Here is a 13,779-nt window from a genome sequence, read left to right on the forward strand (position 1 = left end):
ACGACGTGATTAGAGCTATCTAATTTAGGTTGACGTCAAATCAACTGATTAAATCACAATGATGTCAATTGAATGTCAAAAATGATATCAACTGAATCGCAAACTGATTTATATCGTTCATTCATTCGTACCATGAGGTGTTATTTCAAACTAAACTGGATAGCTTATTTGTCAAAGTGACCGATTCGAAAAAAGTTGCTACTTTCTTAGAGGAAAGTGAATCGTGTTGTTAATAACCTTTAAAAAATAGTGAAATAATAGAAAAGAAAAATTTTATTGATTAAAGATGAGAAGAGATGAGAGAGAACTTTATTGGACTTTTTTGTAAAACAAAATACTAAAAATAAATACCAAAAATGAAAATACTAAAGACGAGGCAGTAAGGGCCCGGGCTATAGCATGTTCGCAAGAACGAATTAAATAAAATGTACTCTGTGGTCCTGTTAAATCAAACATCAATGGAGGTGCGTTCATAACTCGCTATTTTTACGAAAACACATATGCAAACATTTAATTTCTAATTCAAAAAACTATATTTATTTATATTACTTTTATTTAATAAGTATAAGAAAGGGCTTAATGGTTTATAATTTGACGCACTTGCGTAATTTTAAAACGTATTTTTAGTATTTTCTAGGCAAAAAAACCGCTAAAATCATATCATTTTAGGTTTCGAAACCCAATTTTATTTCGTTCATTCTTCATAAGCGATCCAAACGCCATTCAGTAAAAGCCACTTCATGGTATGAATTTTAGTGATTCAGTTTAGGTACCTAAACTGAACTGAATCGGATTAGCATCGCTTATTAAAAGTTTATGGTAGGCCCTTTGACCTCTATTTTGAGCAATTCACGCACACTTAAACAAAGTGTCATTCAAATCGCGAGTGTAAGACGTAGCTTATCACGCACACCAAACTAATATTCGTGGTCTGTTTTTATCGGTTGTCTAACAGCAAGAGACTCTATCTAGACGTATAAATTATCTACCGTGCGTACAATGCTGAAAAAAGAGGCTAACTGTTCGCCGCTATTTTTTTCGACATGTTCACAGCTGTTACAGTCTTTCTAGACTTTAGGTGTATTTTCCTCCAACGGAGATCGAATCTGCGACTCGCTGGGAAACATACCGCCCGGCCATTGGTCCGAAGCTGTGTTAATCGAGCATCTGGCCTGAATTTTAATGATTTATAGCCATCTTATCTTAATGGCGCAACGATTAAGATGCCTTATCAGTCTTCTGGATCGTTCGTTAAGATAATTTATTTCAATTGGAGAGGGGTATTATGGCCACTCTTAAATGTTAACCATAACACTAACATTACGCAGAGACGTCGCTTCTTCTTTTTCTTCGGTTCTTCTTCACCTGTAACGGTGTGTTCTGCACCTGTATGGTATAATCGGGGTAATTTCCCGACGTAACCGTAAGCATTATTGTTTTTCGGTCTGAAGGGTACCGTATCTAGTGAAATTACTGGGCAAATGAGACTTGACATCATATGTTTCAATGTGACGAGTGCAATTGTAGTGCCGCTCAGAATTTTCGGGTTTATTCAAGAAACCTGAGCGGCACTGCATTGTCAGGGCGTATAATTTAACATCAGCTGAACGTCTTGCTCGTCTTATCCCTTACTATCATATAAAACAATATTAAATCACGGACTAGTAAAAAAAGAAGGACTTCGCGCAAATATCACATTAGCAAGTTTTATAAATTAGTGAAGCACCTTTATGCTAGTGTGTGTGCGGTTACGGGGTATACCAGATACACAATTCTCCCTTAAATAATCATATATCCACAAATACTTTTATAGTATTGTTTTTACACTTTTTCACAACGCACAGCAGCATTTTTAATATATTTTATTGCGATGCAAACTGATCTGTCACAGACGATGGCAAATCTCATAATGGCGGCCGATCGGCTTGTATTAGTGTAAGTGTATCTGTGGGGCTATGTATTTACACGTTTACCGGCTTGTTTTGGTACCTCACTATTATGTAAGGTGACACGGAGTCCTTCTTATTTTACTCGTCCGTGTATTAATTAGATGTTTATTATAAGGACCGTGCCCAGTTAGGGCCACCGTTATCTGTCTAAGTTGAATTCAATTCAGCTGAATAAGGCGATTTGCCACATTGACATCAATGTTGAGGAGTGTCTCCCGTGGTTGTCTACAGTCTTCTAGTGCTTACCATATATTTTTGTGTTGATGTCTTGTGCGTCCGAATTTGGCTTTTGAGCTAGCCACACGGTAGAGACTACTTACTATATGTCGTCTTATAAAAATAGCTCATTTTTTTATCTATAATATAAATACTAAGTGTGACAGTAATCACGACCATCATCTTCACGAAGCATCCTTACACAAACAATAAATTCAAGCTCTAAAGGTTAAGCAAATATTTGATGTTTAAAACCCTTTTAACTTTGAAGACGATTCATATATTGGATGCAGCACCTTACAATACAGCAGATTTGGACAATAATATAATTACTAAATATCTATATTATGTGGCCATGGTTGAGACATTTTGCCTGCACATATTCGCGTTGTACCTCAATGATTAATATCAGATTTTATGGAAGAAATATAGTTATTTTATAATGATTAGTGTTAAGTGTGGGAGTGTACATATACCGCTGGCATCAGCCCAGTTTTGTCTCGTGTAGAGACTGTGGCTGACATTTAGATCTAGGGAATTCAAATATATTTACATAATGTTAAATAATTTGATAATTTATACATCTAGATAGAGCCCTTGCTGCTAGACAGCCGATGAAAACAGGCCAGGTTTATTGCTCTAGTGAGCGTGAAAAGCTACATCTTACACTCGCGATTTGTGTTAGTGTGCGTGCATTGCTCAAAGAAGAGGTAAACAGTCAGCCTCAATTTTTTACGGCGTTTTCACAGTATTCTATCTAGACGTATAAATGATCTTAGTTTGATTTTTTGTATCACTTACTGAAAGATCACTGACTAAAAGATGATGAAAAAAATTCACTTCAGACCTGAGAGAAATGGAAGCAAGTGTCTCAGCGGACTTTTTGTTCAAGATTGTATAAAATATTTATCATCATCTTCAAAAACATGGGAACTAAAGACAACCCATATAGCTCAGTGGTTAGCTGACTCTCGAGCAAGGTCCTTTTTTATGACAATAAGAAACGAAACGAGCAGGACGTTCAGCTGATGCTAATTGATACGCCCTGCCCATAACTATGCAGTGCTGTACATGATTCGTGAAAAACCCAAAAATTCGGAGCTCCACTACAATAATTGTGCTCGTTACCTTAAGACACAAGATGTTAAGTCTCATTTGCACAGTTATTTAACAGCCAACTGTTAAACTTAGATTTCAGCAACGCATCGTGAGTGTAAAACATAGCTGTCATGCACACTAAATTAATGAACCTGGCCTATTGTCATGCTGCCTAACAGCAAGAGGATCTATCTAGACGTATAAATTACCTAAGGCTGCACAAGTCCCTCACTATCCGAGGCGTTGCAAGCGTACGATATAACGAAATTACTCAACACGCCGCGCCGTCACTTTTGTATTTAAACGTAACCGGAAATCCAATTGTTAATTACCTTTAAACTCTTCAGTTTCCTTAAATAAATTTAAAAATAAAAGCCATCTACCAAAATAACAGGAAAATAGTTCCATTTACATTAGTTTTTTATGCCAATACGGGACGAGACGAGTAGGACGGTCAACTGATGGTAATTGATACGCCCTGCCCATTACAATGCAGTGCCGCTCAGGTTTCTTGAAAAAATCCAAAAACTCTGAGCGGCACTACAATGGCCCTCGTCACCTTGAGATATAATATGTTATGTCTCATTTGCCCAGTAATTTCACTACCTACGGCGCCCTTCAGACCGAAACAGTAATGCCTACACATTACTGCTTCACGGCAAAAATAGGCGCCGTTGTAGGACCCATAATCTAGCCGGCATACTGTGCAAAGCCTCCCACTGGTGAGTAATCACCAAATATTTTCCGCACTGCCAAAGGTCGCCGAAATACACTGATATTAATTTCTCGTGTTGGAGCACGCATCATAAATCATTAATTGTTTGGTGTCACAACTACGTATTTGAAAATATGACACATTTGCTGCAACTATTTACAACGTTGATGTAAGTGAGCTTTTAGCGGCGATCAGTGAGTCCATTTAAAGGAATTTACGATAGGTTTTCGACGTTTTTTAAGAATTGCACGAGTACGAATCGTACGAGCTTTAAAAATTGTATTTGGCTCCATACCTACTTTGTGTAATCACAAGTGTATCAAGATACCATTCTTGAGAAGGTAGTGAAGCTCATTAACAACACCATATTCAATAACCAAGTATGGTCCTTCCAGCAAGATTTGGCGCCGGGATAACGCTCTACGCAGTCTTGGTTGGAAACGAAGGTTTCGGGCTTCATCAGAGCTGAAGACTGTCCGTCGTCTAGTCCCGATCTTAATCAGCTGAATTATGATTTATGGTCAGTTTTACAGAGTACGGTTGCTCTAAGCGCCATGATAATTTGGAGTCCCTAAAACAATCCGTGCGATTGGCAGTGAAGAATATTCCCATGGAAAGAGTACGTGCTTCTATTGATAACTGGCCTCAATGTTTAAAGGACTGCATTGTAGTTAATAGAGACCACTTCAAATAAGCTTTTTATATTTAAATTGTTTTATATTTATGTATTAAACTAACATACTGTAAAAGTAATAAATGTTATTTGCAATATAATTTTTTTTCTTTATTTCAGTATGTATGGCAAGACTAGGATTTATTTTAGTTATTTTCATTTGCCAATATTAATACTATCTTTGAGCTGTAGATGAGTGCTATTCGCACTATTTTACAAGTTCTTGATAGTCTACTAGTACTAAACAACCAAAAATATTTTATAGCACAACTGAGAAGTATAGAAATACAATAGAATATGTGCTTACTACATTTTGGGAGCAATAAAACATATTTATATTTAAAAAAGTTGAAGTTGTTTTTTTTTTAAATTAATAATTTAATTTGAACGCAGCTGGCGATTTGTAGTATTGATATTTTGTCTATATATCTATGGAAAAGCAGCTTAACTCGAAATATTCTTGTTTCAGTTAAGAGAAGAATGGGAGAGAGGTCAGGAAGCAGCAATAGACGCGGCTGACAGTCCTCACGACGTCGCTACGCTTTTGAAAGAGTTCCTGCGGGATCTTCCCGATCCACTTCTCTGCAGGGATCTCTACCCCGCCTTCCTACAAACTCAAAGTAGGTGAAGACATAAAAAAATCATAAGATTTTATATCTTTAAGTCATTCTGTGATACACTGTACATATGTCTACTGTGCTCCGACTAATAACATATTTTCCTTACATAATTTGTGCGTTTAAAAGAGCTATTGATGTTAGGCAACGAATGACAACAGGCTAGGCTTTATTACTTTAGTGTATATGACAGCTATGCCTTAGATTCGCGATGCGTCACTTTGTTTTAGTGTGCGTACGTTGCTGAAAATATAGGCTAACAGTTCGCCGCTATTTTTATCGACGTGTTCACATCTGTGACAGTGTATATAGACGTATAAATTGTGTAATATATTTTCAATGTAAACATCAATTGCCAACACAATCGGGTCGTACATCTGCTCGTTCTGTCACTCAAGACTATAAAATAAGTTTAGGTGGTTTCCCCGTTATTCATGAATTGCTTGGAATCGAATACAGAAAGATAAACTTACCTGATTGAAGAACATAATATATAAAGTTACTCATAAGAGTTTATATTTTCTGTTTTTTTTTCTGATAACATACAAGTGTTAATTTTTGGGAGAGGAGGGCAAACGAGCGTAGGGTCTCCTGACTATAAGTGATCAAGTGATCACTGCTACCCAAACTTGCAGCACTAGAGGAATCACAGGAGAGTTGTCGTTTTTATTCAAAATAGGATTTAAAATCACTTATACTTGAACGTCAAATAATAACCCATTCGAAATAATATGTCTCAGACTTGAGAAGAATGGACACGAGAAACTCAGCTCAATTAGTAGGTTATTTGAAGACTAAGAAATATAATAAGACTAAACTACTCCAGCAATACGTATTAATGCAATGTTGCCAGATTCGGAACTCTGAAGCCCAATAGTCTGAAGACAAAGGTTTTCAACTAGTGTGTGTTGCCAGTGATGAGTTACGGTACACAGACGTGGTCGCTAACTATGGGACTTATGAGAAAGCTTATGGTCGCTCAGAGGGTAATGGAGAGGGCTATGCTCGGAGTTTCCCTGCGAGATCGAATCAGAAATGAGGAGGTCCGTAGGAGAACCAAAGTTACCGCCATAGCCCAAATGATTGCGAAACTGAAGTGGCAGTGGGCAGAGCACATAGTTTGACGGACAGATGGCCAAGGGTAGTAGAGTCCTCGAATGGCGACCACGTACCGGAAGACGCAGTGTTGGTAGGCCCCACAAGATGGACCGATGATCTGGTCAAGATCGCCGGAATACGTTGCATGAGGGCAGCGCAGGACCGATCGTCGTGGAAATCTTTGGGGGAGGCCTTTCTCCAGCAGTGGACGTCTTCCGGCTGATGATAATGATGATGATGATGACGGTCTATATCGGGTTTACAAACAACCAAACTCCAACTTCAAAGCTTGGTTTCTAGCGTCACACTACATACACTATAAAAGCACCATGTTCACTCAACCGGAACAGTTGCAAGGACGTTGGCGAAATTCCTTTAATCGCTCTGATGTTTATTAGTGATTCTTTACCATCAAGGGACCCGTAAAAGCGCTCGATTGTTTATTCAATAAAAATATACCGTTCTTGTCAATCACAACTTTTGACTACTAAAGTTAAGGAATTTAAGAATATGGGTCTGTGTAAATGATCTACTGCTTTCATTGATTAAGTGTGATATTTGATTGCACTGTTAGAGCGCTTTCGCACTACGTCCGATCACAGTTCGATCCGTATCCGAGAAAACACGGTCCGGAGTAGACGTAGAACTTTTTTTATGGTTGTTCCGATCTTCCGTCATCCGATTTCTTTCCGTCAATCATAGAAATAGTTCTACGATTACTTTGGACCGTGTTTTCACGGATACGGATCGGACTCTGTGCAAAAGCGCTCTTAGCAGTAAGTACAAGAATTTTATAAAAATAATATTGACACACTTTTACTCAAATTCTCTTGCCCCGAACTAGGCATTGCCTGTTCTATGGGTGTGACAAGTGACAACGATATATTTAATACAATACACTTACTAAAATATACATAAATACATATAAACATCTATAACTCAGAAACAAACTCCCGTATTCATCATATACTTGTATGTGGGTACTGGGATTCGAACCCAACACCTCTAGCTCAGTAGGAAGCGTCACTAGCCACTGGGCTAATATGGGTCGTCATTTGGCTCTCAATGAAAGCCCTCAAGTATTTGAAGACTTTTTCAAATACTTGATGACTTTCATTTCCATATTAGCACCATTAGATATATTATGACTTATTTTTCTCTGTGTTATTAACAATGGAATAATTATGGATTTTAACAGAAAAATTTAATTTTCCAGAAATTCGGAACAGGCTATTGCAATGGGAAGCTCTACGGTACATAGTTCAATTACTCCCGGTAGCCCACCGGGATACACTCAACGCTCTCCTTTCTTTCCTGGGACAACTGGCATCATATTCATCAGACTCGCATAATCATGCTGGCCATAAAATGGACGCAGCTAATCTAGCGACGATCTTTGCTCCAAACATCCTTCATAAGAATAAGCCTAATGAAGCAGCTAGGTAAGTCATGTTTTTTAATCATTAAAACTATCGTGAGACATTATTTACTTATTTAGTAATGCCGTATTACTAAATAGGTACTTACGTTTTATCGGTGTGGGTACCGACGACTACTTTCGGAGGTCCTTCATCAGGGTGAGTGTTGTGGGTTCACGATAACATCCCGTCTCTTACTACGAACTTGGGCTCGTAGTGCGCGGCTGGAAAAGGCGCGGGGTGCGCCAGTGGTGATGAAAAGCACGGTATCATTGACACTGTGTCACTATTGGTGTCCACGTTGCACAAAATTTACTCACAATGCCCAGTACGTGATCATCGGCACTATGGGTCTTATTGGAAGATGCGTTTTGTAACACTGGTTTCCAAGTTGGTGGCAGAGCCCAACCCTTGTCTCTATTAAAATTAGGTCAACGGTCGATTTCTATGGCTTCCAGCAGCTTGCGAGACACAACGCACCCGTGGTTATGTCAAGTTATGTCAGCTCAATTGATCGCAGGGGATTGTTGTCATCGTCATACATATTTTGATTTTAGATCCAGCAGTACGCTACATCATTTAGAGCTGAAGCTAAACCTCAGCAAGAAGACCGCCTTCTACCGGCTTTCCGTTTGCAAAGTCATAGTCAAATTGTCTATTTATTTAATTCAGAGAGATCTCCATTTGTAGTAAAATTTTAAATAAATTAGGCTTAATACAAGCGCTTTTTGATTCACTATAAATATTTTTATTAAATTACTGAATCTATTATATTTACTAAAAAAGTAGAGCACGTGAGAAGAACTTACAAGAAAATCAACTCTTTTCATTGTATCTCTCCCTGCATGATGAGTTACAGAAGCTAGTACTTGTTGCGACGCATGAAATGGCCAAAACATTTAATTTTCCTTTAATTAACTTCTCGAACAGTCTAGATCATATTCCTCCTGTAACTTTAGATTTTAATGGCTATATCTCCTCATATCTCCGTTATCAGGTATTTCCGTACGTAGCAATACTGTACGAGCACTTTGATTCAGTTTCAAAGGGGCCATAGCTATTGTAATTACTGGGCTACTGTTATTGCCACTACCTCTTTCTCATTCGTCTTGCTACTTCTTATCGTAATAAAATATTTCATAAACAAGTCTTTCTATAACTTATCTAAAGTTTTCATCCATTATGGATAATAAAGCGTAACTTTTTTCAGCCGTCTAACAAAAGATTCAATGTACTCATAATTTAGACATTCTCCCAATTTCAGTGCTGAACAGTTAATGGAGCGGACCGATGTTATCAATGTGGTGACTCAGCTGGTGGAACGACAGTCTGAGCTATGGACGCTGCCAGCTGAACTCCTGCATGAGGCATACATCCACCTGGCTCATACACAGCCCGCGCACCTCGACTCTTTGCTGCTGAGGAGAGCAGAGTGAGTACAAAATGAATGGAACCTAGTTTTCGAACAATTTTTTTTTGACAGTAACGGACTAGACGAGCCGGTCGTTCAGCTGATGGTAATTGATACACCCTGTCCATTACAGTGCAGTACCGCTCTGGATTCTTGAAAAACCTAAAAATTCTGAGCAGCACCACAATTGCGCTCGTCATTTTGAGAGTCTCGTTTGCCCAGTAATTTCACTAGCTACGGCGCCATTCAGACCGGAACCCTATAATGCTTAAATATTGCTGCTTCACGGCTGAAAAAGGCGCCGTATTTGGAAAACCAACGAAAATCCAATGAAGAACCCGTTTGAAATAGATTTTCTGTCAAAATCTTTTGGAGCAGATGAAATAACGCAGTTTCGGCCCAGTTGTAACACCAGTACTAGTATATAGTATATTGTTGAACAAGGGGAAAAACTAGCGATTCCTAATGAGAGAACAATGTATACATTTAAAATCTTCTCGACTTGGTCGAGTGCCCCTTTCCCAGTGATATATAGTGGTTCATGACATCTACGAGGCATAAAATCAAATAATATTAATGCTAGCAAATAAATTCTAAATATAAATTTTGCAAATTGAACGTAGAAGTCTATTGGAAGAATACTTGGCAGCCATTTAAAAAATAATTAGGGCTGACATAATATTATGAGTGAATTGTAATAGAGGTATCGAACGAAGTCTATCAAAATATTCTATTTCGAATTAAGAAAACAAATGAAGAACACATTATTATTTGATTTTCATGCAACTTTGGCGCCCGCATATTGAAACGTAAACGTTGACCTTTCAGACAGAGCGAATGTACTTTCAGAGATCCGTGAAGGTGCAAAATATATATTTCAAACATTCTTGGAAATTTAAACATTATTTTGACAACCTTCTTCGAGATAAATCAAAATTGCTGCACTGGTCATATACATGCGAGCAGCGGCCGGCAAAAGTTGTATGAAAATTCATATCAGTTGTGAGTTAGAGGCCGAATAAATTACATAGTAAACTCATATATTGTGTCATGTAATTTAAAGAAGGAACGATCTATTACTCCGAAACATGGCAACCAAAGAGGTAACTTGTCAATGATTATATTTAAATTTCGAACTGGCTTGCGAATACAAAGCTGGTAATTGAAAAAAAAACGAACGTTTTCACGCGGGAAAATTCCTTGTTGCTCGTTATTGGTCATTCATTTTCAAAAGTATTTGACATCATATTGTAATCAAGCGAAGACAATGTGAGAGATGAACTTACTTTAACACCTGAGATTCAAGAGGTGGCACGAGCCATTTAGTTTCAATTTCTGAGCATTATTTATTGAGAAAAGGTCTATACGAGCCTTGGCCACAACTATGTTACACGTTCGTCCAACAATGACCATTTTGCTGGCTGCTACAGAAATGATCTAAATAGAGTATCCCTCAATTCTGGGATTAAATTTTAGAACAAATTGCAGTATCATATTAGTTACATAGATTTACAAAATATCTGTTACAAAGTATACGTTGGTTTAAAGTAAGTAACTTTAATTTTACAAGTATTCTGGCCTCACACTAGGATTCCCTGTGTCGTGAGGTCCAGTCTCTTCCCCTATAATAGTACGAAATGAGCAGGTTTTCAACTGTAAAGTAAATCCTGTAGATGGAGCTACAACCTGAGAGTTCAACAAGACATAACAAGTTTTCGATGGGTCACTTGGACGGTACCCCAGAGGCTCGGGTGCCGCATCATCGTTAAACTTTGGTACAAATTAATGTCCTATATGTTGACAGATCAGCGGCGGCAAGCGTGAACTTAGAGAATAGCGCGCGGCGCGTGTGGGCGCGGGATAACTTCCTTCACTCCGCTACCGCCACCGCTACCGCGACGGTCACCGCCTCCGCTAATACTGCGCTACCTTCGTACAACATGTGAGCACATAACCAATTAAATACTAAGACAAAGTCAAATAAACTTTATTTACTTACACCCTTATGCTACTAATATAAATGTGATAGTATGTATGTCTGGATCTATGTTTGAACTTCTTTAACGCAAAATCTACTGAATAGATTTTGATGAAACTTTACAATTTACTTACACACCAGAATAAAAACAAATAGGCTACAATTTATCAAAGTAAAGTGTGAATTACACAAAATATAAAAGAAGTGTGATTGTTACTAATGAATACAACTAGCGCCATTTCTTATCAACTAGCAAGCAAAAGATCAAAACAATTTATATGGGAAAACAACGTTTGCCGGGTCAGCTAGTTCATAATAGTCTGCTAACTTAAAGCATTGCTAATTCTCACTCTGTCTTCTTCTATTGACCTAAGTCAGAATAAGAAAAAACACTCCTTAGCGGCTGTTTTAAGTTAGCGGACTATTATGAATAAGGGGCGTTTAGGCTTAAGGCGTTTACGTAGCGCTTTTGTCACTTAGCCTTAAACTAATCGATTTGAATCGTCACTATAAATATTTCTTTTAAACTACTAGATCTACCATATAATAATATATAATATTGACACACAAATTATCTTGCCCCAAACTAGGCATAGCCTGTAGTTATGGGTACAAGACAATGATATATTGATTAGAATATACTTACTTAAACATTCATAAATACATATAAACAACATCCATGACTCGGAAACAAACATCCATTTTCATCATATATATGTTCGGAAAAAGTAGAGTACGTAAGAAGAACATCCAAAAAATGAACAGCCTCTCTTCAATCAATAGAGTATTTCACTATGGCTGTAATATACAAAAAACAAATTAGTTTGTAAGGTGATGCATCCAATATATGAATTGTGTCAGTTAAAATGCGTTTTAAATATCAAAGTTTTCATAAAAAATAATAGAGAATAAGGTGTATAAATATAAATTATCGTGTATTATAGTGTAAGGATGCTTCGTGTACGTGATGGTCGTGATTACTGTCAAAATTAGTAATCTCATCCAACAAAAACAATGATTTATGTAACAGATCGACCTGGCACCACAAGCAGCACCCGTCAGACACATAATTTAATTTTAATACTGCCATAATGATTTTATGAACAAAGTTACGAAATATTTTGGATGAAAAGAAATCAACAATATCCAGAGCTGTCAAGGGAAGCTCTAAATATGTACCATTCCCCACTTCATACCTGTGTGATCTGACATTCAATGGTGGACATTAAAAATTAAAAAGAAATAGACTGTGAATGAAATGTTATTTTTAACATTTCAAAAATAGCACCGATGTGACAAAATTTTGAAAATTATTTAATTTATGTTTAATTTTCAAAACGTGTTAACGTCCTACTCACTAAAGGAGGTTTATTAAAAAAAAGGAGGTTTAAAAGTAGGGGTGTTTTTTTTACATTTAAGTCGTTTCGATTCCCAGACGAGGCAAGTAATTTTTAGAAAATCTTTGAATGCAAAATTACTAAAATTTAAAAATTACATAAAGTCTTCTTTCAGTGAAATACCCTATCTACGATATTTAAGGTACTTTCCCTTCATGTCCCATAACTTTGGGACATCCTATATATATTTATATCAATCTAGTTAAATAATTCCAGGTTGTGCCATAAAACTTATAAAAAGTAACAACTATTAAAGGTACTATTATTTCCTAATTGTAATTTCCATGTCGTTTACGTAATCATTAATATTGTAAGAAGCCTTCCACATGAGCCTGCGGTTAATAAATGTATTAATTAATAATTCAGTTACGATTTTGGTTAATTTAATGACCCCCCAGTTTCTTTGAAGCTACTTCGCTCTTCACATCATTTAAGTAATGTACTCTCGTGTATCTGGCGTATTAATATTGGATCCCGTGTTTCCAGAAACAATGAGCGAGCTCCGGTGAGACATCCGCGACACAGAGACGCGGTATCTGATACATCCTCTGGGTCCATGTCTTCAGCCATGACTATTGTTACAAGGTATGGTTCAAATGGAAACACAATAGTAAAGTGACGGAGAGTGTTCTGAAGAGCTGTTTCACCTAATTCCTGACGCCGAATTCAACCTTCGCACGACATGCCGCAAATTAGAATATCATCCCTACCAACTGGATGTGCCGCGTTCTTCCACAGTGCGATTTACAAAGAACTTTCTTCCACGTACAACAAAGCTGTGGAATGGGCTTCCTTGTGCGGTATGCGGCGATGAATCCGGGTTGATACGACATGGTTTGCGATGTCACTATGTGCACTTCACATAGTTTTCATTGGTATTTCTTGGAACATAATAGACTCTGATGTGTTATTGACAGGGTCCTGGGCAGCGAGGAGTGTAGCAGCAGCGGTGTGTTGTGCTCCCCACCAGCACCAGATTCCAACGATTCCAGTGATTACAATGAGGTAGATATTCTTTGAAGCGAACACTTCTTTAGCTGCATGGGGCAGTTTTTGGAAGAGGGATAACTTAGGGGCTTGCGTCACTGACATGCTCGCGACGGACGCACGCGATAAATAAATAATTTAAAAAAATGTTAATATGTAGTATATAGTTAAATTTACACTTTTTGGAGTGGTGAGTTCGCGTTAGCGAATGACTTATAGCAG

At 37.5% G+C, this 13,779-nt stretch overlaps 1 protein-coding gene across 2 annotated transcripts in view; it reads left to right on the plus strand.

Moving 5' to 3' along the window:
- LOC126970788 (rho GTPase-activating protein 6-like) overlaps nucleotides 1-13,779 on the plus strand; it is a 155,654-nt gene that overhangs the window by 136,741 nt on the left and 5,134 nt on the right. For both annotated transcript variants that reach the window (XM_050816880.1, XM_050816879.1), the window contains 6 exons: nucleotides 5,121-5,271; nucleotides 7,583-7,808; nucleotides 9,049-9,216; nucleotides 11,000-11,137; nucleotides 13,057-13,155; nucleotides 13,488-13,575. In XM_050816880.1, coding sequence (XP_050672837.1) covers nucleotides 5,121-5,271; nucleotides 7,583-7,808; nucleotides 9,049-9,216; nucleotides 11,000-11,137; nucleotides 13,057-13,155; nucleotides 13,488-13,575 — 870 coding nt within the window. The remainder of the gene's footprint in view (nucleotides 1-5,120; nucleotides 5,272-7,582; nucleotides 7,809-9,048; nucleotides 9,217-10,999; nucleotides 11,138-13,056; nucleotides 13,156-13,487; nucleotides 13,576-13,779) is intronic.

This window comes from Leptidea sinapis, chromosome 22 (genome assembly GCF_905404315.1).
Source record: "Leptidea sinapis chromosome 22, ilLepSina1.1, whole genome shotgun sequence".
In the NCBI taxonomy this organism is placed as follows: Eukaryota; Metazoa; Arthropoda; class Insecta; order Lepidoptera; family Pieridae; genus Leptidea; species Leptidea sinapis.